This window comes from Botrytis deweyae, assembly GCF_014898535.1.
Source record: "Botrytis deweyae strain B1 chromosome Unknown BDEW_001, whole genome shotgun sequence".
Classification (NCBI taxonomy): Eukaryota; Fungi; Ascomycota; class Leotiomycetes; order Helotiales; family Sclerotiniaceae; genus Botrytis; species Botrytis deweyae.
The window spans coordinates 972,572-1,000,285 of NW_024066208.1; the positions used below are offsets into that span (position 1 = coordinate 972,572).

The 27,714-nt window shown below is 43.1% G+C and overlaps 5 protein-coding genes across 5 annotated transcripts; 2 read left to right on the forward strand and 3 right to left on the reverse strand.

Annotated features, from left to right (window-relative positions):
• Positions 1 to 1,147: 1,147 nt before the first annotated feature.
• EAE98_000283 (uncharacterized protein) lies at positions 1,148 to 2,827 on the reverse strand (the record flags this gene model as incomplete). Its single annotated transcript, XM_038947901.1, has 1 exon — positions 1,148 to 2,827. The coding sequence occupies one exon, from the start codon at positions 2,825 to 2,827 to the stop codon at positions 1,148 to 1,150; it is 1,680 nt and encodes a 559-aa protein (XP_038815578.1).
• Positions 2,828 to 8,599: 5,772 nt separating this feature from the next.
• EAE98_000284 (uncharacterized protein) lies at positions 8,600 to 12,815 on the forward strand (the record flags this gene model as incomplete). The annotated part of the gene is made up of 4 exons (XM_038947902.1): positions 8,600 to 8,863; positions 8,933 to 9,987; positions 10,080 to 11,838; positions 11,892 to 12,815. The coding sequence occupies 4 exons, from the start codon at positions 8,600 to 8,602 to the stop codon at positions 12,813 to 12,815; spliced, it is 4,002 nt and encodes a 1,333-aa protein (XP_038815579.1).
• Positions 12,816 to 13,860: 1,045 nt separating this feature from the next.
• EAE98_000285 (uncharacterized protein) lies at positions 13,861 to 19,263 on the reverse strand (the record flags this gene model as incomplete). The annotated part of the gene is made up of 7 exons (XM_038947903.1): positions 13,861 to 16,627; positions 16,680 to 17,953; positions 18,005 to 18,056; positions 18,120 to 18,161; positions 18,223 to 18,297; positions 18,366 to 18,412; positions 18,643 to 19,263. The coding sequence occupies 7 exons, from the start codon at positions 19,261 to 19,263 to the stop codon at positions 13,861 to 13,863; spliced, it is 4,878 nt and encodes a 1,625-aa protein (XP_038815580.1).
• A 1,627-nt stretch (positions 19,264 to 20,890) lies between these two features.
• EAE98_000286 (uncharacterized protein) lies at positions 20,891 to 21,687 on the reverse strand (the record flags this gene model as incomplete). Its single annotated transcript, XM_038947904.1, has 4 exons — positions 20,891 to 21,009; positions 21,098 to 21,215; positions 21,308 to 21,353; positions 21,473 to 21,687. 4 exons carry the CDS (start codon positions 21,685 to 21,687, stop codon positions 20,891 to 20,893), a joined length of 498 nt encoding a protein of 165 aa, XP_038815581.1.
• Positions 21,688 to 23,427: 1,740 nt separating this feature from the next.
• EAE98_000287 (uncharacterized protein) lies at positions 23,428 to 25,810 on the forward strand. The gene is made up of 4 exons (XM_038947905.1): positions 23,428 to 24,427; positions 24,484 to 24,553; positions 24,613 to 24,825; positions 24,899 to 25,810. The coding sequence occupies exons 1-4, from the start codon at positions 24,011 to 24,013 to the stop codon at positions 25,228 to 25,230; spliced, it is 1,032 nt and encodes a 343-aa protein (XP_038815582.1). The 5' UTR covers positions 23,428 to 24,010; the 3' UTR covers positions 25,231 to 25,810.
• The last annotated feature ends 1,904 nt before the right edge of the window (positions 25,811 to 27,714 follow it).

Below are 27,714 nucleotides of genomic sequence, written 5' to 3' on the forward strand. Positions count from 1 at the left end.
GCGAGCTCGAGGCGAGGTACTAGACATGGTATTACCCCCCTCACCTGTAGCCCAAATAAGATAAACACCCTAAGCGCTCTTGTCGAACAATTGCCTTCGTAATCCTTCCAGGGTTGATCTCGGGGCAACAAACAGGTGTCCTCCGAGCTTACCTAGTGGTCTAGAATTCAATGATTATTTTCACGTGCACGAATAATTGAGGTTGAGTAAGCTCCGGAGCAGTTCAAATCGGTCAGATTCATTTCTTCAACTTCCGATATAGTATCCGTTTGCAAGGATACCAAAGAATATTCCAATCTTTTACCACAAAATTCAGAGTCGACCCTTGGAGCTTCAGAGGATGGCGATCACCAATGTTCCTGTAGCAGACTAGCAGTTTTTTTGAGGACATAGCTTCCATTCCAGAGGAGAAGCGTTTGTTTGGAAGCAAAGCGTCCCCCCTCATATATCTACTTTCAATTCTGCCTTTAACTTCGAACTTGGGAGTCATAGCACTATGGTGAAAGAAAAAGCCGACATTTACTGACTGCGTTCGTCCTCTCCCGGCATGCCGTGAGACCAATTTTCTTTTCCCGTTCCCATCTTCATTCGAGGATATACTATCAAAGCTCCCGCCAAAACCGCCGGAGCCTATCACTACAAGACACAATGACTGGTGAGCGAGACTGATGCCAATGCTTACACTGGAGCTCCCCATCTAGCACACGATGCTGCTTGGGCTCGCCTCCCATGGCGTAAGTGGCCGTTCAATTAACTCGTCCCATCAATGATTCAAGACATGATAGGTACTAATAACTCCAATCAGCATCAAAATATCAAAGAAAGAACTAGAACTTGTTGACGAAGACTCAATCGCACTCGCAGAGGGTTCGAGTTACCTTGCAGAGCCTTCAGTTTATCATGAACTTCATTGTTACATACGCACCATTCCTCCAAGCTATAACGTGGATGGCATTACTGACTTGTTTGGTGACCAGAAACGTGTTCGACGTCATAGGTATCTGGACTACTACTACCCTAACTTGACCGAAGAGCAACGCCATAGAGAGGGCCTCCATTACGGTAAGCCATTTTTTCACATAGATCTATTTTCCTGCAAGTGCTTATTCTCTTGATATAGAACATTGTCTCGAGTACTTATTGCTAATTACATCTTCACCCGCTTAGATGCACTACCATCAATCTCCAATCTTTTTCGAGAAACAGGCTTCCTACTCGGCTTGCTAAACTCCGCTAATACATAAGCGATAAAAACACTTTTCTGCTTGAAATAAACGCCTTTATTGTACAAAATGTCTAGAGCAAGAGTACGAGCAGCTTGACCCAGCTTTATGAACTGCTCTAATAATTCCGAGCTTAATTCAGTACTATTACACATTTTATTAGTCCATTGAATCTGTTCCACTATATCTCGGATGAGCCATGAATTTCTCCTTCCCCATAATCCAAAAGCATTATCAGAATCAGAGTCATATGGATCGTAGAAAAACAATGCAGAACACCAAAGTAAAGTAACATCAAATACATTAGTATTTGATATACGAATACAATTACCAAGAATTGATAACTTAGTACTTAAACGTGTGTGATGGTGAATATTGAAGTTTATCGGTAGTACTGTTTCTATCCAGTTCTCCAACTTCGATTTAAGCATCTGTGACGTTTCTAAATCATAATCGACTTGATGATTTGGTTCTCGGGGATTCAAGTTGGCAAACTGTTCTTTGGCAAGCTCTTCTTCATCCGAATCCACATCGAAGTCTATACTGATAGGCTTTTCGATATCGTCCAAGTTCACTTCGCTATCTGATGACTCTTCACAGCCAGAAAAAATGCCATGTACCGATGTAGAGTTGGGACTAGCTGGGAATCGAGGCGGTGTCTCTTCAATCATTTCTTTAAGAATGACGAGTGATGACTGAGAAACCTGCGCATCTGGAGATAGCTGAGCGTATGGTGGCGGTGACCGAGGAACTTGTACTTCTGGACATGGCTGAGCGTATGGTGACGGTGACCGAGGACTCTGTGCCGGAGATGGTTGAGCGTATGGTGGTGGTGACCGAGGAACTTGTACTTCTGGACATGGCTGAGCGTATGGTGACGGTGACCGAGGACTCTGTGCCGGAGATGGCTGAGCGTATGGTGGTGGTATTGGACGTTGTTGCTCCTTATATACGAATTTATCCCATTCTAGTAAAATAGCCCCTTGTTGAAAATACATTTCCTTCAAGTTAGTTTTGTAGGTATTGGTTGCAGTTTCACTAACATGCATACGAAGTTGTTCCAGGTGCACTTTCGCATACGTACTTGGCCTGATATATACACTGAAAATTGTAGTATTAGACAGAGACTCAAGGCTACGAATCAACATGTTTGTAGTCGTGGTGTGAGGTCTGATTGTAGTAGTTTTCTTCTTTGTAACGACAAATCCCTTCGTGGTGAGATTGAATTGTAGAAGGAAAACATGCTGTGCATTGCTTAAACCGGCTTCGTGAATAGCAGAAACGTCGTGAGATAAATCAATACTCGATATTGGATAAGGTGTCGAGGCATTCGCAAAATCGGCATCTGGAGGAACAACTAATAATAAATCTATCTGTTGTTTCTTGCCAGCAAGCTTAATAAACACCTGAAGCTTGAAATGAATATGAATCCGTCCTTCTATACCACGATATACAGTCATAAAGAAACCAGGTGTCTGCTTGTTGTCATGCAAGCAAGAACCTAGTGTCAATGTTGTTCCTGATTCATTAACCCATTTCACGAATACCCTCTCATCAAGAAGTTTTTCTAGCTGGAGTTTTTCGATCGGAACCGATATCGACATATTGAGTCCTATGATTATAATTAGCAATAAAACGTAGTTAAAGAATACTTGCATTTGAAAAAATGCTAGCCCACACTCTGTGTGCTTCCCACCCACCCAGGCTATAGAGCAGCCTTGACTCTTCGAATAAAATGAGACGTAGAAGTGATCAAGAAAAGCTACTATATGAATTGTGTTGAAGTTCTTCTAAACAGTAGGTGCTGTAAGGACATAACCGCCGCCAGGGTTGTTCTAGATAGCAGATGCTGTAAGGACGTAACCGCCGCCAGGGTTGTTCTAGATAGCAGATGCTGTAAGGACGTAACTGCCGCCAGGGTTGTTCTAGATAGCAGATGCTGTAAGGACGTAACCGCCGCCAGGGTTGTTCTAAACAGCAGATGCTGCAAGGACGTAACCGCCGCCAGAGTTGTTCTAACAGTAGGTGCTATAAGGACGTAACCGCCGCCAGGGTTGTTCTAAACAGCAGATGCTGCAAGGACGTAACCGCCGCCAGAGTTGTTCTAGCAGTAGGTGCTATAAGGACGTAACCGCCACCAGGGTTGTTCTAAGCAGCAGAGGCTGTAAGACTCTTGTACACAACACAATATAGGAGCAATTTGACTGGAAGTTGTGCTTGTATAGTTGTAATAGATGTTATATGATAGAGGTAAAGCGATTTGAGGGTAATGATACGATGATAGTGGTCGTGTATTCGTAATAAATGTTTTGCGATGGAGAGTAAAAGCGATGTGAGTAATGATACGACGATAGTGGTCGTGTATTCGTAATAAATGTTTTGCGATGGAGATAAAGCGACAAAAGGATGGCGACAGAAAGATGGTATTATCGTGTGATGGAAATGAAGAGATGGAGGAAAACAGAGGTGATGATGAAATGGAGGGATTCAACAACGCTACTGGAACCCGCCATCGGATCGGAAATACCATTTTCCGGCTAAGGTTACAGATAAACTTGGCTATACCGGACTGGGATATACCGGAATCTTGGATATACTAGACTTTTTTAGTAATTTTTCTGAAATTTGTATATGAATACCGGAATTCCGATTAAAACTAATATACCGGACACTTTTTTCACGAATCTGATATAAATTTTAGTAATAGATTTAGCTGAATAAGTTGTATTTTGAATGAGTAAACTTAATTGACTATTATTATATAATATTTTTTCGAAAATATTAGGGTTTAGAGTTGAAATTGGATATAAATTTTGGTTAGGAAGTTTGGACCATTATTTTTTATACCGGAATCATGGATATATCGGATTTGATTGGTCGAAAATTTCAGTCCGGTATAACCAAGTTTATCTATAATAATAGGTGAATTAACGAACACTATTGATTTTCAAAATGGTCCAGTGATTGGATTGGCTATTTCTCTTGATGCCTGAAACTTAATGCGCTTAAGGCTTCGTTGATCTTTACAGAAGTGTTATATATCATAAGAGTGTTCGGTCATTATTCTCGTTCCGAGTATAGTTGTCCTTTACAATTGGGCCTAGGTGCTCTTTGCGATATTTTGTAAATGAAATACGATCTATATAGTTCAGACAAAGCGGGATCCTAGAATCTAGAACTGCACATGGGATTTTCCGATGAGAGATTACCATCATGGCTTTTGTTTGATCAGACCCCGTTCTTGCCTCTATAGATACTGATATTGACTTGAGCAAGTTTCTCTCGTCTTCATCACCTAAAACAGGATTCTAAGCCCAAGACATCGATGGCTCTTGGCCAGTAGCTCGACATCATAGTTTCGATATGGTACTTGGGCGTCTTAGACTGACAGCAGCAGGGCTACCCATAACAATCGCCATACATGGACTCTCTCCGTCGGACAGTTAAGCGCGTGGGCTCACTCAACCGAATAATATCGAAAACGTGCTAGATATCAAGGTGACCACAGGGATGCATGGTTATATACAGATCTACTGAAGACATTGACCAAATAAGATGCTAGTTATTCGCTGCAAATGGCAAGGCCAAGAGCAGACTTTTGCATGCAATGTGGTGGGAAAAGAGAAGGAAAAGAATACTTTAGCCAAAAGATACCATGTGCACAACTACTGAACTTGTAGGCTCTGCCTGATACAGTGCTTTGGCGCTTTATTGGAGGCACAACAGAAGGTTGCTGGATCAAGTCAGATGAGGATAATTGGAACGAGGCGATCGAAATCGTCGAGGAGGTCTTGAGGAAAACAGACGACTTCAAGCAGCTGGTCGGGGGAAGAGCACAACTAAACTTCGTGGCCAGTGTTGTTATTGCCACGAAGTAGACCTGTTTTCCCTCTTTCCATCCCATTCCAGCTATCAAGTTATCAGAAAAGTATCAATATCTGAAAGGGGTTGAAGGTTTCAAATCTCTTGGTTGTTGAACTGCAGTCCGGACTATTTGATAACTTCGATCTAATATTAATTATTGAATTCGAATGAATTACATTAGGGTTGTTACAAGTCAGAGTTAATATTATCAATCACCTAGAGCGATTGGTCATGGGGGTAAGTGGTCGATAAGGAGACGCTGACGCAAAAGTTGAAGGAAAATACATCTTTTTGAGTGCACTGGGACGAGAAGAGAGGTGGAGGTGAATCGAATAACGTGGAATTATCAACAGCCAAGTGAACTAGTAACAAGCCCATCCAACATTTTAGCGTTTTCGATATACAAAAAGCATCCAAGATCAAATCCCCAACAATTCCATTATCGACTTACTGTGGACTGTGGAGACTTTGAGTGTAATAAAGTAATCAGAACCATTTTCTTGAATGAGAGCACGTCTCTCTTCCATACAGCCATTTGTCTTTTAGCTACCTAATTAGATCCCTGTCCTTTTCCAGAATTATAAACACGCTTTGAATTCTAGCTTCTATCCATGTCTCAAGCTTGAACTTTTCGGTGCTATGCTCAGAGAGGAAGAACCACCATGAGTCACATTTCTTTTTCTAGAATCCTGATCTAATTGAGTAGAGACGCGTACCAGGGACCTCTTTAATCCAAAGTCTTGTGATCTTCCTGATGTCTTTCATCTTATCCATCTTGTAATAGATATCCAAACCTGATTCAATACGAGGGTAGTATCTCATCATTATAAGTTTTATTCTGAGACTCATCTCTAGAGCTATTGAGCATAACTTTGTCCATATTCAATGAAGATTGAGCAATCAGTTTATTTACGGATCCAACACTTTCCAAAAATGCATCAGAATCGCCAGCAGACTTGAGTACAACTGAGTTCGTGTTGTCGAGCCATTGATTGCTTTGATCAGGGACCGAGTTCATTGGAGTAGTTGACTCTTGACTAGCTTGTGAAGGCGCCCCGATGTTTCCCTCCTCCTCAGGATTATGAAAACTTCCAATACCCATTTCCTTGAGTCAAGCTGAACTCCCGAAATAATGGCTTTGTACTTAACCTAGTGGGTGTACGTATTACCAGTGTGGAATCTGGGTGACCGGAAATTGCCTAGTGATGAGTATCACGTTGAAGTGATCAGATTCATCTAACGATGGGTGTAGTTTTATATAGTAGTGTGAAATTATGTTTTGCAATCGAGAAAGAGATTTCAGTGGTGGTTGAGGAGTACAGAGAATGGGAGATGTTTCGAGAGATTTGTGAACGAGGAGGATACATGACTACCATGGCTGAAATGGAAGGAGGGAGGCTCATCACTCTGAGCGTGATCATGCCTTCCTACTGGATTATCCAGGTGGGAAGTTGCCTGCCAACATCAATGTTAGGAAGCCTTCACCTGATTAGACCCATCTAATTCAAATATCTTGTACAAGCTTCCCTAATCAACATCCTTTCACATTTGAAGAGTCTCATAGGCAGCTATTCAACTTCATCTACATATTCAGCCGAGAATCTTCGATCTTATTCCACCAAACCAAATCTGATACCAATCTCATATATTCACTATCCCATCCCATCCCATCATATCCCGTCCCATCTCCTACTCTTCCCCTCTCTCATAATTCACACCTTGAACTACCACAGGGTACAAAGATAGAGAGCATTGAACCCACACGTGCATTCAACTGAATGATGAAACTGATATTTTTTTCTGTACAAAGTTTCACTTTAGCGACTTCACTCTAAATTCACTTCACTCTAAGTCAACTTCACTTCAAATTCACTGCAAACTCGCTTCCTCTTATACTCACTAGTCTTCCAATCAAATCGCGTCTCTCAGATATCAAAACTTTTGTTGCATATCTACAAAATATAGATCTCACGATACCTCTTGAAAATGGCCTCTCGCACCAAAATGAAAAGCTTCATATTTTGGATTTGAATTTGAACTTGATGAGGAGAACAAGAATCAAAATCTTTGTCTTTCTTCTTCCCTTTTTTGAAGCATATAGAAGTAACTGTTTTGGAATTATGCCGAACTTCACTTCGGTAAGTTCGCTTCACTAAATTTCGCTTTATTCACTAGCAATATCATTTCTTCTGTCGACAGCCCATTATCCTTCAGCGAGCTGTGTTGCACATCTATAAATGCAGGATCACCAAAGAAATCCTTCAAATACTCTCTCATAATGAAGTAAATGTTTTCTTATCAATAAACATGTGGTTCTGTATCTCTGTGCAATAGATGAGGGGAATGAACAAAAATGTACTGAAGACTTTCTCAGAAATAGCATTCTTCAATATCGGAGCACCTTCACTTCAATTTTACTTCACTTCTTCATCTTCAATCTTATCATACTCGTTGAACTCTCACAGGTATAAGGAGATAAACGAAAAGAAACAGCTTTGAATCGACCTAGCAATTCTCACACTCACTACACACAGTCCAATCATCACTCAATACAAAAGAGCGCCGTCGAGTCGAGGAAACCTCCGAATGGACAATCCCACGTGTTTCCCCCCAGATTCAAGATTGTAAGAGCGCTTTTCTGCTATATTGCCTAGTCTCAATATTCGAGATTGACTCGGAAATAGAAAAGTGTTAGGTTTCTTTTATGGAAGAGGAAAGGTTCATTTGATGAAAGATGAAGATAGGAGAAGGAGAGACCGCATTGCTCGTGATTAAAGCCATGGATACTGATATTCCTGATATCTTTGACGTAGGAGTAATCACACACAGATAGCTGTAAGCGTGGGAATGGTAATGCTTGACATAAGATGTATCGAAATTTGAGTTCCTTCACCAACTTTATATTGAAGTCTGCATTTTCATTATATTCGGCTCAGTGCCTCATGGGTCAATCTTATCTATTCTTTGATTCTTGTGTGTAAAGAGGAAATGTGGAAGCAAAGTCCGGAATCCTTAAGATAGATAAATGTGCCGTAGGAATTGATCTTGCTCGAGGAGATATATGTTTACATGCCATTGTGTGATATTGAGGATTTAAACTAGGTTCAAAGAATGTAGTAAATCCTTACAAGGAGGTTGAATTGATAGAGGCTGAAGAGAGGAGAGGGTCCTCCTTTGCTTGCTCGTGAGATCTTACTAATACGCGAGGCTGCACCATCCACGTGCCATCCTTCTTATCATACCTCGGAGCTTAGATTGGCCGATCCATATGGGAATTGAGCAAACGCATGTCAACCAATGGATAACAAGTAACAAATTATCCACATGCAAGGCTGACTTTTCCAAGATTCACATTGTAGACACAAGATGACTTATGTTCTACAGCAGAGCAAATAAAGTCATTCGTTCCTGTCTTTTCTTGTTATCCTTCGCATGAGACAAGCCTCAATTTGCATGCTTTCACTTCTACTTGACAATGGAACTGCAAATTTCAAGAGCTTCTCTGCGTACTAATGGATCTATCAAACACTGATCGTGCAGGTGAATCGGAAACTCCAAAGATACCACGACAAAGACGCTTAAAGCGTAAGAACCTCGCAGAATCTCCAGTACGATCATCGAAGCCTCCTCATAAACGGTCAAAGAAGAAAGAGAATACTCCTCCCTTATATGAAATAAATGGCATATTAGATGAGCGAAAATCTGGCAAAATTACGAAATTTCTGATAGATTGGAAAGACAATCCAGAAACGGGGGAATCTTACGAACCGACCTGGGTACGATTGATGAAACTTATACCAACACATATCAAAGCGCTCCCAACTGACCAGTGAATATGCTCTTAGGAACCCTATGCCAATGTTACCGAAGCTGCAATTTATGAATGGGAAAATCGATCAGCCATACAAAATCACAATTCTCAATCACAAGATAGCGAACCTATACGGCCGGCGAAACGAAGAAAAACGAGCAATACTGAAGCTTCCGTCGTATCAAAGAAGAGACGGGGACATATTTCCAATAGAGCCGCTGGAGAGAAAGTCGGAACGAAGAACAAGATCCAGGAGATCAAGGATAGTTACGAGGATCAAGATTCGGGCCCTGGAAATGGTAGTGGTCTTTCAATTGTGATAACTCTCAATAAAGATATAAACCCCAACGAATATACTGTCATCAGGTCATCTCAACTATCAGATTACTCCAACTCTCCGGAACATCTACAAGCGTCCTCTCCTTTGCAAACCCAAGATTCACCAGGTTCTCCCAAAGTATTGCCACGTAGAAGATCAGCTCCGGCGTTTATTTGGGACGAGGATATTGAACCAAATTCTCGATATCTATCTGGTTCTACTCCATACCATCCGTCCATTCCGAGGAGCGCAAGTGACAGTGAAGACCTTCAATCGGTACGACCCGAGACTTCGGACCGAACCCGGAAAGGTATTAGCCGTAGTATTCTTGGAATCACACAACATAACGTTAAGGAGCAACAAAAGGGTTCTAGTAATAAAGTAAATCCAAACGAGTCGTCTTTAAAATCTTCAATTCCGGACAGTTTTCTAATTGACAATTCATCCTCATCAATTGATCAGATTTCCGCCCCACCGGTATCCTTGACACCACATCAGCATCTAAGACTGCAACCCCCCTTAGATCCTGCAGCCAGTGAGGAACCATCTCAACAACCCCCCGTCACGGATCTCTCTCCAGCGTTACATTCTTCGATTCCTAATTCTCAAAATATACTTGATCAATCATTAGAAGAAGAGGAAGAGGAAGAAGAAGAAGAAGAAGATCGGGAGACAGATCCATCTGAGACTCAGAACCAATTACAATTACAATCACAATTGTCATTGGAGATACCTGATTCGTATCTTGTGAGCGATACACCTGCCAAAAGGTTAGATTATAATTCCTTGTTCTATGGAATGGTGTTTCGCATCATTCTTCAAGACACTTTCATGCGATCAAAACTTACAACATCATTTTTAGTTCTCAAACCCAAGGCGTGGAAGCGCACATTAGTAGTCAAGACCGTGCTTCATCTTTGCCTACTGGTCAATCTCAACCCGAAATTGTGCTTTCCGATTCTCAACGTTCTCAATCACTTCCCTCAGCCACAAACAATAACTCAAGCTCAGTAGAAACTTGGCAAGCTGCACAAATCGTCACTCAAGTTCCTAGAACTTTATCGCAAGATCCTTTTGGGGAAAATTCACAGTCACAAGGCTCTAAAGACCACGTGCAGGTTGAAAATTCCCAAGTCTCGAATCTTGCACCCACAAGTCTGGAGCTTGACCATCACGATCTTGCAAAGTTGAACTCTGTACCAGAGGATCAGCGTGATAATATTAACCGCGTTGCTCGCATTGAATATCCTGAAACGCAGCCCTCCGGCTCCGAGCCTTCCGCAGGAGCGCAAGTAATAGAGAGTATCGAGTTTGAAGCAGGTCTCCACAACGCCCAATTACAGTCTCAAGAACCGCTATTCTCTCAAGATCCGGCAGACTTAGCTTGGCCTAGCAGTGGTGACTTACCGGCAATAGCGTCGTCTCTCACTAAGATGTCAGCTGCTTCTCATCTTGCCGTTGGCGAGAGGAGAGCGAGGTCAACAAAGTCCAGATCTCCATCGACCTTGCCTCCACGAGTAGCAACTGCACCGCCAACATCCTCATCCAATCTTCCATTGCCCATGCGGGATAACATTGCTGATGTATCGAAGCCGCGCAATAGGGCAACTTCCATGCCAAGAGCTTCAATTGAATCTCCAAGCACGAGTCCCAACGTTTTGACTGTGCGCAAACTGGGACGAAATGAATTCATTATCCCGCTGCCAATGATGAACCAAGTTCGTGAAGTATACGATACTACCATCAAGGATAGGAAAAACGATATTCTATCTTTCTTAGGGGGGTCGCCAACAGTAGCAGATTCAGAAAGCATGGATTTGATGATCGAGGAACTGAAATTGATATGTGATCATCAAGATTTGATAGTGGAGGAGTCTTCGACTCAGAGTCTAGATGACAGTACCCAAGCTAGATACGCTGTAACTATCAGCACTAAGTTCTTGTTTGTCCAACAGTTTCTGGACTCACTTCGATCAACCAAGGTTCATGTGGTGGTATTAGCACGAGAGATGATTCTACCTATTCTTGAAGCACTCTTCAGATATAGGGGGTATAATTACAGTCGCCCCGATATATCTGGGGCACCGGAAAAGTCTACAAAGGATTCGATGCAGATCACTCTACTTCCTACGTGGATCGATGTTCGTGATTGCCTTGTCGCTCCTGCTTCCGTGGTCTTGGCATTTGATTCGTCGTTCCCGACCTTCGAAGTGAGAGATGAATATCACCAGATTCTGCCTCTCGACCCCAAAAATCCAGAAAAGCGCGTACCTTTACTATGGCTCGTCACCACAAACTCTGTTGAACACATCGAATTATGCATTCCCACTAGAGGATCATCAAAACGTAAAGATAAGTTAGTCCAATACATCACCCAAACTCGAAAGGTTGTCGGTCGTTTAGATACAACTGTCTATCCTGAGCCACAACAGTCCGCCAGAGCAGCTGCGGAGTACATTCTTGAGGATCCGATGGAAGTTTCCTGGCCAATAGTGCCCATGCCAGATATCGACATTCCCTTGCCTGGCTATGGAGCTTTCAACTGTCGATCGGATTCATTGACACAATCTTTGTTTTCGCCTACTGAACCAAGAATACAATCCGGTTTCAAGCGACCGTCTGTAAGTACATTCTTGTTTTATTTCATGTCATAGCATGATACTAACTATTTCAGGATTTCGATGTTATAGACGAAGATACTGCGTTCAAGCGCCAGCGACTTACACCCACAAGACAGGGTAGAGAGCTTGATTTGAATACTACGAACGGGAACTTGGTGGAGCTCAACAAAGAACTGAAAATATTGCGTAGTCGATGCGAAGATTATGAGGGAAGTATCAAACGAATTCAACCAAAATTCCAGCGAGCCCTTGACGAGAGAGCCCGATTCGAGCACGAAAACGCCCAAGCCGTGAAACGTCTATCCGAGTACGAGAGGAAATTGGAAATACAAGGTAGTGCAGCCGCAAAACTTCGTGAAGAAAACGCATCGTTGAAAATTGAGCTTGCCGTTGCTCAAACCTCTCTTGCTACCTCTGCTGTTCCCTCCGTAGCTGAACTTCAGAAAACGAAAGACGAACTTCGTGATGCACAGGCTGAAATCGAACGTCTTAAGAAAAGTCACGCGAGTGCAGAAAAACGAGCGGATTATGCAGCGTCTCTCTATCAAGAGCACTCCCAACAAACCCACGAAATGCGCAACAAGCTTGAAGCCCTCCAATCCGAACGCAAGGACCTTCAAAGCGAGGCCTCTGCCGCCCGTGTCGAGATCCAAAAGGTCAATCACGACGGAATCATACAGCAACAACTTGATTCTATCAATGAGCTCAAGAGAGAACTTGCCGAACGAGAACGAATGCTAGAAAGCGTCAGTAGGCAATTGGAATCATACCAGAACGGACGCAGAACAACACGCGGCACAAGTGTTCCAAGAAGTCCAAGAATGAATAACATGAGTCCGAGACCGAGAGTGATAGGCAGCATGGCACCCGGGAGCAATACAGCGAGCAGGGGAAATAGCCCAGCGCCCGGTATTTTTGCTGGTGATCTTTTTCAGGGCGGTGATGCGGGAAGAAGATTTGGCGCTCATTTGCAGTAATGTGGATGGATGATCTGCTCGAGAATAGGTCTTCAAGTCCGATTTTAGATTTCAAGCACGAGGTCTACTGTTGATAAGAAGGGCATATTAGGTATTTGTTCAATCGAAGCTTTGTACATGGAGGATACTAGGTTGGGTTGATGATTTGCAGCGCGGCGATGAACTCTGAATTTCGAGCCGAACACACAAATGGGCTGTAGGGAGGAGGTTTGAAAGATATTTATACGTGGCGTCTTCTGCATTTTCGGGATACTTGATTCCATTTTATTTTGTTTCTTCTATTTGCTTGCGATATGATGGAGCGGGAGTAAATATTGTTTTCGCATATGCGTTTGCGATGCATGTATCGGTAGCTAGAGACGTATGTCAATACATCTTTAGGTTAGTCGGTCAATAAGATAGTTGGGAGGACTGGATATAATGAGCATCTTTCATAATCACAATACTATTACTTACATACCCAAGTTGATCTTTCGAAAAGGAGAGAAGTATCTGCTAGGGCTTTGGAATATTCTGCGCTGTCGTGGGAAATTTCAGCATGTGCGAGCTCCCAACCCAATTAGCTACATGGCACGCTTTGAGACTAAAACAAACTCCGTATACATTATTTATTCTTTCTATCTACCATCGCAAATTTTTATTATTTGCCGCGAATGTCTATCTAGCCACGCTCGTTTCGCCCCAGCAAGCTGCAGAGATATTTTTTTCTTCCTCTGATCCTGTGCTGAAGACCCAACCCTCCAGCCAATTATCCCAATCCCTATTAATTTTCTTTTGAAAATGCTCTTTTCCTTCCCTATGTATCCGCCGTGCCAACTCCGACCAGCTTAATGCTATCCTTGACTCACATCGCCATCAGAAAACGCCTACCCATCACATTCGAAAGTGATGGAGCAATACAACCCTAAGCAATTGTAGTATGAGATGAGCCGAAAGTTAACATGCAAAAAAGACTCATTGGGTATGCCATAAAAAAAGAATCTTGAACGCCGTTGGCTCCAGAAAAAAGAAACGTTTTATTAGTGTCAGCGGAATCAATGATATTTCAGTGCTTATTCTGAGAAATCATCTTCGCCTCCATAGGATCTCGCCTAAGCAACGATTTATTGTTTACAAATCCTTCCATGACAGAATCCTGAAAGCGCTCTGAGGGCTCCTTTGTTCCAGAGCTAGTCTTTCGTCGTCCGAATTGTGTCATGTCAGGTGTTTTGATTTTTGAACGATCATGTTTTCGCGAACTAGCTACTGGCGGGGAAGGCGGAAATTGTTGAAGCCTTGAGAAACTAACATCAGTCTCATCCAAAAGCATTGGGTCATCGCCAGTCAGATCCATAACGTCCCCATTGAATTTTGACCCTGTCCATTTTGCCAAATTTGAGCCACGCTGCTCTGGCGATGAAGAACGTAATACTGTTCCATTTCGTCTCGGTTTTATATCACTTTCCAATTGTCGAGGTGAATTAATACCAGAACGCGATGGGCTTTCTAAACCTTGCACACAGTCATCCTCCCGGGATTCGTGCGCTGGTAAAGGTCCTGAAACTTCGCCTTGTAAGGCTGCCTGGCCCGTCGATTTGCTGAACAAATTGCAAAAATTGCCAACAGCATTAACAGCATTTCCGATCAAACTAGTACCACTTCGAGCTTCTTGCTCAGTCGGTTCCTCGCCCTTATGAGACTCGTCTTTCTCGAGATCAATTACAGAGGGCTTCCTTCGTGGGTATTGGGCTAAAAACTGTTGACCCGCACCTTCTTGTGTGGTTTCTTCATCTTCTTGGGAATCGCGAATCTCAAGGTGTATAGGAGGCTTGGAAGTATTGGCCACAGTATGAGCAGTTTGGCGAGGTTCTCTGTCACGAACTCTCGATCTAGAACGCTCTTCAATTGGCTTATTATCGATAACTTTAGCATAAATTGATTCAGGGCCCTCTTGAGAGTTTTCCTGAAGAGTGTCCTGGCTATCACTGATATTGATAACCTCCTTGGCTTTTGGCAACGATTTTAGAGAATCCTTCGCCTCTGTCGAGGTATCTTCATAATCATGACGTTCATTGAGAGCAGAGGTGTTAGCAATGGAGTTTTGTTGAGCAACGATTGACTCAGAGCTAGACGCTGTTTGCGGCTTTGACAGATCAGTCTTCTTAGCAGTCATGAATGGAACATCTTTCCCCTTTTTAGCCTTTTTCGCCGTTCTGATCATTTTGGCTGCATATGCTTCTTGAACTTGCTCCTTCTGAAGTTCAAGGAGAATGTCGCGGATCTTAGTACGAAATGCAGGTGCATCATTCCGATCGCCATCGACTTCGTACTTGTTCTCCATGATATCTTCTATGAAACTATCAGGGCGTTCGAAGAATTCCTCAATGTAGCTTAGCAGGTACACGCCACAATCACAAAAATTGCCTTGAACAGGAAGACCTTTGCCTAAATATCTTCCTGTAGCACTGTCTTTGTCCTGTGTTTTTGCCACCATACCAATGGGTTTAGGGGGTGTGATTGACATGCTTTTCTTCGCTTTAATTTCGGCGACCATGTAATCTTTTAGATTGCTACAAGTATTGGAGTGTTTCAAAGCGAGTGAATCAAAAGTGATAATTCTAGGCTGCTTTGGGTCATATGTGCGAATTGGAGGAATTCTTTTGCCCTTTGCCACAGAGTTTGACTTTGCCGGTGGCGAGCTCGAATGTGCTAGATCAATCACATTTGTGGCAGACTTGTCTACGGCGGTATCGTCCGGATCCTTTTCCAATGAAGCAGATGGCAATCCGTAGTTACTTAGTAGGGTTTCTTTTGCAGTTTCGAGATCGATCGGAGTTTCGGTTTCCTTACCATGTGCCAATGACAACTCTCCAAAGCTATTGTCGACACCAGTCTCATCCTTATCACTCACAGATCTCATGGGGGTAGACTGTGGTGATTTAGAGGGTGTAGTAAGCTTGCTTGCGCTGCGAGACTCTATTTCTCTATCCTGTTCAGATTGCACACCATCCTCGATAGGTTGAGGCGACTGCTTGATCTCCATATTGAGAAGTCTGGGTGCATTGCATATGATCGCCACATACCAATGAGTATTCTCGTTGACTGGAACAATAATATAATCATAAGACAGAAGATCCACTTTCGCTGTCCATCTCTCAACAGCCTCATAATTGATCCCCTTCTTGCCCTTTGCAGCCTTGGTTAAACTTGCGTAAAAAAACGTGTTATGGACATAAACACGAGTAGCCAGCTCGGGATGTTGCTGCTCGAGCCAGAGGAGATAGAACATAATGAGATTATCGTTCAAAAACTCTCCATTGTCAAGCCTGTAGATATCTTGCTTATCAACGGTTGCGGTCTTCTTACCGCTCTTAGGATACACCACAGATTTCTCCCAATTCTTTTCCCAGTCCCTATTGACCTCTGACCAACGTTCTGGGCTGGGACTTCTTGCCTCAGAGGTCGGTTTGTATGACTTGGGTCTCTCAGCGCTTCGTAATGAAGCACGCGTTCCATTGGTTTTGCTCGATGATGCGTAAAACTCGGCGGGTTCAATTGGATCGGAACTATCATTCTTATTTTGTTGCGAGGGCGGCATCTGCATCTTTTCATGAATTTTTTGCCTCTTTGCTCTTGAGAGATTGTAATGTTGTACTTGCTGATCGTCATGCCCAAGCAATTGGGTTCGCTGTGCTGTTCGTCTGTCTTGATTTGACAACAAAAGTTGAACGTCTTCGGGCAGGCTTTCGGCTCTGCTTCGTTTGTTGGCTGCTTGGTCATTCCTCTTTTCGAGGGTCTCGCGGGCACGATGAAACCATTGATCGATTTCAGAGCTAAATAATTTATTAGCTTGGGAAATCAACAATGAGTATCAGGGTTACAAACTTTTCCAACCATTTAAATTCATCATCTTTTAGGAATAGCTTCATCGCCTCGAGGAAATTTCGAATCTCCGAAATTCCGGAAAATTCTACGTGCATATCGGCGTCTTTCATGAGACCAGATCCTTGAGGTTTTCGGATGACCAATTTACAAGACTCGCGTCCAATCGTTAGGTATTTGATAGTACTTGCTTTGATAGAGAAATCTGAAATGATCTCCTTATCGTTCACAAGTCCAATCACTCCAGATTTATTCAGAACCAAGCACCGCTTCTGTATTTTACCTGGCCGAAGCCAATAAAAAGTTGGTGAGAAGAGGCTTTCCACCCTGAAAGATTCCATGCGGTCCCGTTGTTGTAACTTTTGATCGTCAGATATATCACTGCCCCATTTCGTCATGTCGCCCCTTCTATCACGGCTCGATTCCATGTCGATATCATCCTCACCATCGTTGTAATTGACTTCCGGGTTCTGCCGTGATTTATTGGTCCGCTTTACATGCGGTACCTCGGGTGGGTTTCCTTGCGAGAGCTCATCCTCACTGCCGTCCTCTAGTTGCATCTCTCCCAATACACGTCTCTTTTGTACAGAATTGGATGGAATGCGCCTTTCGAGTTGCGAATTTGAGACGTACGACGATTTCTGGAGCTCGCTTGCTCTCGAACGTGGAGCTTGGTGTGCGGTTGCGAGGTGTGAATTGCCACTAGACGGAATTACAACACGAGGAACGGATTTCGAGGCAGAGTGTGGAGCCTGCAGCTCATCTTCTTCATTCGATATAGGGTCGCTGATGTCCTCCAGATGTGAATTGTTTGTAAGTCTCTGAGCGTTGGTGGTCTGTTGTGCTTTGAAAGCAGCATTTCCGTGATTATGACCCTGGCTTTCTGAATGGTGGTCAGAGTTAACTTTATGCCTCTTGCGCTTCTCCTTTCGCGGCTTCACTAAGTCATTGACCGCTTGGTATTCAGCTACGGTGTACGGTTCAAAAGACACTTTTGAGCGAATGACATTTTCTTGGTGAGGCGAGCTATTGTACTGACTCTGTATAGGTATCTGGCTCACAGGTCCCTGACCCTGATTTGCTTCATGCTCAAACTGATTTAGCCCGCCGCCTGTCCCATTGCTTAGAAGTGCTTGCTCTGTTTTTTGCTTCTTGTTTGGTCGTTCAGATTGAAGATTGAAGGGCTCGATCGGCCGGGTGTGTGAATATGAAGGAGTATTTTGTGCATTTCCCAGCCTGTTCACAGGTCTTTTGCCTCCATGTAAAGCAGGTCTGGCCTTTTGAATATCAGCTAGAGGGCATTGTATTGGCAGTGTGCCAGAACATACCATCTTTGCACCGGTCTCTTTGAATGCTTTGGAAGATTGGGCCGTTGGAGAACTGCAGATTTCCCCCGTTAGTAAAAGGACGAACACTAGACGCACTGCAGAGGAAGTATTATACATTCGGGTGCTGGTATTTTTCCAGTAGCGATTTGCAAACCCCCTACATATTTGGTTAGCACATACTCAATTTGAAGTGCATTCGTCTGCCAAAGTCATCATACCACTTGACCGGCTGCACAATCTTGCTTGAGTCCGTATCTCCTTCCTTTGGCGCATCATCAACCAAAGTTATTGGACTTCAAGGATTAGTTATGCGCTAAAATAAAAAAGTGTGTGACTTATGAAATTTTCAAAGTAAGCATACCTGTGATCGTCTAGGCCATCAAAATCATTGATGTGTTGAAATACCGGCTTCTCGTTATTAACATTACATATTTCGATGTTCGCAAGATTGGAAACTTTTTGGAAGTGGATGTTCTGCAGGCGGGCGCGCATCAAATGTTAGCTAAAAGCAGCGGGGCTAGCCGAGAGATTTCAATGATAGTCAGATAGCTGGAGCACATAGATAGCACACAGCCTTGTGGCCGAAATGCGATAAGATCATGGCAAAAAGAAGACGACATAAGAAAAAAAAAACGTACAATTGTCTCTGGCTCTTCCAAGTCATCTATATGGGAGATGGAAGTATTTGATACCAATTTTGACTCCAAGCTTTTTTGCTGAAACCCTTTGTCTATCCTAACTTCATAGTGTCCATCTGTCTCGGAAATATGTTGAAGATTCATTCGGGGGTGATGGATTTTTGAAACCGTTGATTTCGAGCTGATAGATTCAATAGCATCGATGAATGATGGTCTCGCAAGTGATATTTGCGCTCCTTCACTGTTGCGCTTTTCAAAGATACAATGTTGCTGACGTGCCCGGTGGGTGTTGTTGGTAGTGAAGACTTTTGCGTTTGTTTCGAGAGGTTGAATATCCTCATGATTTATCGAGGTTCTGGTAATAATCAAGGCTCGCTTCTGAGTGGTTGGTTTTGTTTTTGAAGTTACTTCGGCGTCATCAGATTCCGAACCATCCATGACCACAAGATTTAACGCCTTGTTCTTCGAGGGTGGTGCTTCGTAATGTTCAAGAATACCATCTATTTCATCCGCATCTGGGTTTGGAGGTAAGATGGTGCTGTTGTTTGATTCTTCAGAACTTCTTGATCTGTTACCATCCTGAAATTTCCTCCATATCAGCGGCCTGAGAATGGAATCCATGCTGCTCAAAAGCCGTCGTTCACTTCCTATTTGTTGATTTTCTCTTGGATTCCTTGGACAAGTTGTTCTCCTTAAAGGAAATTTGTTAGCGATGAGCCCATGCTCTTTGGAGTTGGAAGGAGATGCACCTTATCCTTCTGCATATATTGCAAAAATAAAATTGGTCGTCACTCAAGGTATTGACCTGACAATGATATTCTCTCTAATGGCTTGTTGTCTCTCTGGGGACTTTGGGAGGAAAAGTGCAGTTTTCGTTCTCGCAAACCTTTGAAGTGGAAGGTTGTAAGGTAAAGGAAGGTGAGAACAACACACGCTGTCGCAAAGGACCGACTTCCCGAGATAGACAGAAAGTTGAAATGAAGATCTTACAGGCAATTTCTTGAAAAGATCTTCTATTCTAGAAGCCGAATAGCTTGCGAATGCGTAGTTCTCTGGAACCGTCAAAAGGTACTCGAGAAGCAAAATGGCTGGAAATGTTGACTCGTCGCAAACTACGATATTTCTGAGGATTGTGAATTTGAAGATTTGGAGATCAAGCAATTGAGAATGGCAGCAAACCCTTCGCGTAATGGAATATTGACAGTGAATACTTGCTGTCACTCGACCAACCACCGACCGTCTTTTGAGTAAACAGTCCAGATGGGAACAGAATCGAGCACTTCTTATCTTCAATCTGATATTCACTTTAAAAAAGATGCTTTGTCTAGGTATTTACACAGAATCTACCGTAGCGCAACCAAACGCAGTTCCTGGTAATCAATAGAAATCACCCAGCTGCACAATCTACTAAAGAGTTTTGCAGTACTGTAACTGAGGCTAATTGCACTTCTTGTATCATATGCACATTGCGCGTAAGGGAAGAGATATAAAGACAACGCACCATAGGTCAATGCAAGTTCACGAAATGTGTATCGAAAGCATACAAGTTAGCCAGCAGAGACTAGTTGATCTTAACACATAACTACTAACCAACAAGAGCACATTTAGATCGAATCCTCCAACTTGAAAATGAGAATTCTAAAATACGTCATGATATATCAGAATATTTATGCATCGAGCCTTTGATATTGTTTTACTTGACCTGGCTAACAATGTATCTACACCAACCCTGAATCAAATCCCCCATGGACATCCGTAGGAATCTTTGAAGTCTGACTATTTCAAATAAGAAAGTCACCTTAGCATATTTCAATCTTCGAGGAGTTCAAGACCATCTTGAACTTATAGTCCAACCTTCCATAAGTTTAGGGCTGCCTTAACCTTAAGACTTATGACCCGAGCCGAAACGGTATCTGCACAATGGCGTGAATTGAAATTTTTCGACAGCCCTGACGTTGAAGCTCCCTAATCCCCACCCCCAATCCTCAGTCGCCGTCTAATCCAGAGTTATTTCCATAGGGCTGTAGGCTGGTGTTAGTAAGAAATATCAAAATCCTCCTTGTCACTGAATACGATGGCAATTGACAGGTTTTCTCCAAACTGGTGGGTGGTGGATTTTGATTCTTAATACAGCTGTACAGATAAGAAAAGTCGCAATCCAGAGTCATGAAGCACTCTGTCCATCTATCCTCAGTATCATTTCCCCTCCATCTACAAAAGCTCTTCCCTCGTTCACCATTATCATCATCTATTTAGACTCTGGGTAGAGGTCCTCCTTCAAGCTCACACCTAATTCCTCACGGAGAGGCTTAAGTTCCTCCAAATATTGGTCGTATTGGCCACGGTTCTCGACCTTTGCCTTGATACCTATGTATGATGATGTCAGCCCTATACCCCTCCTCAACTATGCCTAGTATCCACCCCACTTGCGAAATGCAAAACAAACAGTACATACCCTCGAAGATTCGTACGGCTGTAGGGTAATCGTTAACTCTTCTTGCGGCTTTCAATGCGGCAACGACGACGGATGGGGAAGGTACGAGATCGTAGGCAAAAGCGTTGTTGAGGTTTCTCTATACAACAAAGATCATACGATAATTAGCACTCTGTAGATATACGTGTAGAGAACGTGGGGAAGAAAGAAAGTAATGAGGACTGCACATACCTGGAGCTCGAAAACATCTTGAACTTGCTCGAATTCCTTCTCATATCTATCCGGTCATTAGCCAACCTTGGTACTGCATGTTGATCTCCCTTCGGCTGGTTTCGGTTGTGTGGGAAACATGCTCAAACGCGAGCAACATGCCCCTCCAATTGAAGCCCGACATACCTAGCTGTGAATTCCTCGAAGCTCTCCTCGTGGTGACCAGCTTCTTGCCCGTCCTTATCGGCAGACAAACTACGGCTGGTGGTGCTGAAAGAGCTGGCAGAAGTTGCGCTCATTGTTGGGGCAGCACGGGGAGTGAAGCTTCGGAGTCCATTGGATCTGAAAATAGCCGATGGCTGCGCGCGCGTAGCAATACGCAGAATTCTAGTTGACGACATTAGGAAAAGCTGTTGTGGTGAAGTTATTCGGTAATTCGTGGACTTTCGACGGGTTTGAAGTCAAAATTGCACAGTTTCGACAATTTCCAGACCAAGTCAATCCATGTGCTGTGATTGGTTATGAATGTTGCTTAGTCATAGTCTCAGCACCCGAGGCCTTGAATAATGTTGATGTCAGGTCATTTCATCTTTCGAGTATCCCACCTCTGCTTACCTGTTTGTTTATGGTATATTGTTGCTCTTTCTAATATCCCATCTTACATGATATTCGGTTTTCAAAGTGATTGATTCGGATTCATAGGAACCATCATAGGCTTAATATACAAGTTAATGGCACTTCTCGGGAATTCACCGCATGAGTGACAGATTCGACCAACTCATGACTATCTGTCTTGACAGATTTGACAGACAATATCCTGGGGTTTATGGCTGGATTGCCGGCATGAAGGTCGTCGTCTTCGTTTTTGTCATGAGACAGTACGGCTTTTTTGCTTTCTCCAACCAGTACGCGGTGTTCACTTCAATGGTATTTTTGGAACATATTCTCAAGTATCGAGGCTATTCCCGAATATCCCGGTGCGTCTCCCATCTAGGATAAAATAAATACGTGATCTTTCAATACAAACTACTTCGTCTCCTCCATTGACAAGATGTTGAAACCTTTAACCGGCTACTATGATGAACAGTAAATAAACTACAGTAGTTAGCTTCATGACGGACCGAGGTCACCGTCAACATACAGCAACATACTCTCTATAGTTTTTTTGGTGCCAAGGGTGCGAATATCGTTTACGAGCTCAAGCTCCATAGCACTCCGAGCATCTCCACACAACGGAACACAAGACGGCTTGACCGACGAGACCGATTAGCATGGAGTCTGTATCGGTGAATAATTGAAGTGTGTGTTGAATACCTAGGTAGTGACTCGTAATCGGTGATTCTCGAGCTCTTGGACTATCTGAAGCAGCTTCTACAAAGTTTCTCGGCCCTCGTCCTTCCCAGGTAATAGAGACTAACAGGTTCAGAGCAAAACACTCGTGAGTCGTGATGGCTTTCTACTAATCTCAATTTCTAATGCTGTATGTTATTAGCTCAACTCCTCTCAGGGTTTCTAGGAGCGTGTTAACTCGCTAGAGAAAGGGTTGGGGATATCAAGGTTTGCTTGAGCCGCATCAACTGCCACATATGTGCGATGTTGACGAGATTACAGATAAATAGACAATGAAGAATCAATTAGATTCCCTTTTTTTGGTGATTTTAAACACAGGGTAACCTAGGTGATTGCATTCATGTTATGGTACTATTTTTAAACTGTCTACTATAAATTGTTGTTCTAGCTACTCGCTATGTATACGTCTACTCTCTAGCCGGCCAACTAATATCACCACATGTTACTGTCTGTTGGTCTAATCTGTAGCTGCAACCATGTATCCTCACTCGGGCACGCAATATCATCAAAATGCCATATGACAGATGGAAGCTTCCACGGAGTCAATCAAGTGTCCACCCTTGTTCCTTGAATCCTCAGGTCAACTGTCAAAGTTTCAACGGCTCTTATACGCGGATGAATATCCAAGCATGAAATTACCAAAACGTTGTTGTTAACATGAATTGGAATTCCTCGGCCAGTAACAAGTGATTATATATTCCCACCCGTATAGCTTTTGACAATTCTAGAAGAACCATTGGTTACAGCCAAATGCTTGGAAAAGTCGGTGATGAAATGATACGTAGGAAGAAGCATGTAGCATGTGAAATTCTTCCAAATCCAATCTCGGTAATGTCTCCCCGTTCCCGACCCCTTTAAGAAAAAAAGTGAACTAGTTGACAGTTCTTCATCTTTTTTGGCAGGAACACATCAAAAAGGAAACTTTTTCTTTCCCTTCACTTCCCTTTACTTCAATCTCACGAAAGTTCCCATTTCTCGTCAAGAAGCTCTTTTTCTAGAATTGTTTTCTCAAGATCCTTTTGACCCTTCCCCCCCCCAAATTCTTGTGCATCGTTATTCTTCCCATTAGACTACCGGGGATTCTCCTAAAGGATATTAATTTATTCACTTCATTCCCTTCATTCGTCATTCATTCATTCATTGGGGTTTTTAATACTTTTATGTCTTGAATTCATCCAGAGAGATCAATCTTTCAGTGTCATCATCTTAATTGAAGAAAGATTGTTGTTTATAAGTTGCCTTTTCGCGTTGTAAATAACTTCTCGCTCTAGCGAATTTCCACTTCTTCGAAAAGAACACGCGACATCTCAAGAGCATTGTCGCACATTCAACCAAGGTCAACAATACATCCATCACAATCGCAGTTTTGTCGTTATGTCGTCAAGTGGATTAGATATGAAGGCTTTCCCCTTCCCAACAATTGACAAGCCATTCGGTGTGGAATTATGGCCAATCTTCGATAAAGTATTCACCGCGGTGAAAGGCTACCATCCTCAAGACTTCGATTTCCAACCACGAGTTACACCTATGTCAACATTGAAGGAGAGTGGCTTCACAATTCTGGCATACTATGTCATAATATTCGGTGGAAGGGAGTTAATGCGAAATCGACCAGCCTTCAAACTGAATGGTCCTTTCATGATTCACAACTTTTACCTTACAGCTATCAGCGCCATCCTTTTGGCACTCTTTGTTGAGCAATTGGTACCCACAGTTTACAACCACGGTCTTTTCTATGCCATCTGCGACGTCAGAGGTGGTTGGACTTCTCCCTTGGTTATTCTCTACTATGTAAGTTCTATCAGGGACGAGATCGGATTAATTATTGTGCGGCTAACACGGATTAGCTCAATTACCTCACAAAATACCTCGAATTGATTGACACCGTCTTCCTCGTCTTGAAGAAAAAGCCATTGAGTACGTAGCCGCAGCTTTGCGATCCATTGCTAGTATAAATGCTAATATTTTGTGCAAAGCTTTCCTCCATTGCTATCACCATGGTGCCACCGCTCTCTTGTGTTACACTCAACTTATTGGATTGACTTCTGTGTCATGGGTCCCAATTACCCTCAACCTCATGGTTCACGTTGTTATGTACTGGTACTATTTCCAAAGCGCGCGTGGAATTCGCATTTGGTGGAAGGAATGGATCACCAGACTCCAGATCATTCAGTTTGTCATCGATCTTGGTAAGGCTGCACAAATCCCCAATCAGCCACAGATTACAATTTTCAGCTTGCTAACAGACTCTTCACTTTACAGGCTTCGTTTACTTTGCATCCTACACCTACTTCACATCCACCTACTTCCCCAACATGCCAAGCGCAGGTCACTGTGCCGGTGAAGAATTTGCAGCTTTCGCTGGTATGGGTATTCTCAGCTCTTACCTTTTGCTCTTCATCTCCTTCTACTTCGCAACCTACAAGAAAGATGGAAAGCGCCCCACGGGTCGCAAGGCTGCTCGTTCCTTGGTCGATGCCAAAGTTCCTGATGTCGCCACACTTACACACGGAAAGATCAATGCAAGCCCTGTAAATGCTCGTGCAACAGGCGTAAGCCCAGCTCGTCCAGCGACCCGCTCCCGCAAGGCATAAATCTGCACTTCGGGATACGACTCTACACAATCGGTACGACCGCGGCAGTCGATCCGATTATGCGATAAATGATAATGGATAGTCAACTCGCAGCCTCTTTCGAAGCGAGTGCACAAACTTCTTTGAGAAACAAAAATTTCTCCTTGTATATTGGTTTTTTTTAGGGGTGGCACGACACAGAGTGAGACGCGGCGTCGCTTCTACAACTTTTTATCTGTGTTATGGACAGAAATACACATAAGTAACGAATGCCATTGCCAAGCAAATGAAATGATGGGTGGCTTGGGCGGACCTAGAAAAAGAACAATTGAGATTTCAACAACCCTATTTTAAAACTTAGTACTTCCTTCTTAATATTCGTTTCTTGTACGTTGTAGGGCAATATGGTTGTTGTTTGTCATTCAATGAGTTAAGATATTGGCGTGTGGGTGTGGTGATATGGGAAAATGAAGTGAACGATAGCATAATAGACAGACGAAAATTTCATGAACCATTTACTTGTGTATGGGTGTGCTTATCATTTGCAGTTTGTGATTTTGAATTTGTTGATGGTCATTGAAGGTGGTGAATATTGGAACACAGTGAGAGTGAGGGGAGGGCATGAGATTCCAGCCTCGAGGTAGTTAGTTGACTTGGCTTGGAGGAGGTTAGCATATGGTGTGTACGTGGTGTGGAGAGGTTGCAGAGCTAGCTGTAGGTTTTAACACCTATTTTCTAGGTATGATGTGATACGTGTTTGTTCAGCTTGAGTTTTCTCAGTGTTTCTGATGTGTGTCTTCACTTGAGATATAGACGGTGATGGATCATGGATGGGAGTGAGCGAGGAGGTATGCATATGCATAGCTTGAGTGAAGTTTGTCCTGGCTAGTGGACGCTGTATAGGAATTGTATAATGTATACGGATTGGGAAGGGGGGGTTGTTGGGAACGGGGATGAGTAGTATTGTGGGATTTTGAATGTGAGAGGGGGAGAAGATCAGATGTATTTGGATGTTCTGATGGATGGATTGGTACGTTGATGAGTTGATGATCTTATTATGATTGGGAAGAGTCGAATACCAAAATGCAAAATTTAAGACATGTGAGGAAATCCAATTCTTCAAATACTAGGTATGCATTCTTTCATAGATATGGTATATCGTGATCAGATGTTGCAACTGTTTCTAGTCTGTTAGGAAATTCTCGTGTGCTAGAGGTAGAGGGGATGTTGATATGGATAGGTGGGTGGGTAGGTATATGGAGACTAGAGAATAGAGAATAGAGAACACGAAATGATGCTCCAGGCACACTGCTTTGGAGAGAGGCTGCTTTTGGGCTGGGCAAGTATTCGGAAGTGGTTGTGGGAGGGGATTGAGGGGAGTATCTACAGATGTATTTTTGGAGGGAAATAAATTAACGATTGGGGACATTTTCTAGATTGGGGTGGGTGGGAATTTGCATTGTAGAGGATGGATAGTTTGAGGATAGAGAGGTCGTGGACAGAGCGCTTTACGCGGTATTGGTTGTTGTTGTTGTTGTTGTTGTCGTTGTTTTTGTTATGATTTGCAGTGGTTGAGCGGCTGATTTGATGATGTACGGATATGTGGGTGTATAGTATGGGGAATGCGAAAGCGGGAAGGGGAAGAGTTGGGGTTGGGGTTGGGGTTGGGATCCAGGATTTGGGATTGGGGATTCGAGGCTTGGGGTTTAGTGACAACATATAATGTTCTATGCTGAATGAAACATTAAACATTCCTTGTAAACCATACACACATACACAGCAAACTCTACACAGACATCTTCGACGCCGTGTCCTTCGTACAAGATATATATCCCAAAGAAGTATAACCTACAAAATCTCACTCAAGCTACCAACAACTTCTTACGCAGTGCCTCATTCGAGTAAGCGCATCTTACATCAAGACCCAAGTCCACCATCCCAGTACCGTGGTTCAGGTACATGTATGTAAACTTATGCCCGTGAAATGGCTGCTTATGTTTTACATTCACGGAGATCATTTTGCCCTCTTACTCTTGAGTCTCGAGTCTTTTTTAAACTCCGCTTATGGCTGAGAGATGACGGCCGTATAGGCGAGGTGTGCTTACACACGGTAAGAATAGGAATAATGACGCTGATGACTGATGCTATCCAGATCTTATTTTAGTGTCTGGTTCTAGGTAGTCTCATGTACAACATATCGAGTGTGGAGGGGTAGTTTTTGAGAGAGGATTTTGCATGTGCACCTCAGCTCGGTGGCATGGGGTAAGGATACATGGAGAGAGGTCCGAAGGAAGGGAAGAGAACTTGAGTTGTTAGGTTGGTGATGTCAAAGATAGAAAGATCGTCATGTGAAATTAGATGTTATATTATGTTACGTTGGACGACAAGGACGGGGTTCGTGTTGGTAAGGAAAGACATGGAGGCAGTGATATGCATGGAGATACGACGATCAGAAAGGAAACAAACTGTTCCCCTCGCAAAATATTCATAACACTGATAAGAATA

Excerpts from the sequence above, each read along its gene's own strand:
- EAE98_000287 (XM_038947905.1), top strand. The coding sequence starts at position 24,011 with ATGTCGTCAAGTGGATTAGATATGAAGGCTTTCCCCTTCCCAACAATT. Across the intron at positions 24,428-24,483 it reads CCTTGGTTATTCTCTACTAT|CTCAATTACCTCACAAAATA; the intron begins GTAAGTTCTATC and ends AACACGGATTAG. Across the intron at positions 24,554-24,612 it reads CTTGAAGAAAAAGCCATTGA|CTTTCCTCCATTGCTATCAC; the intron begins GTACGTAGCCGC and ends TTTTGTGCAAAG.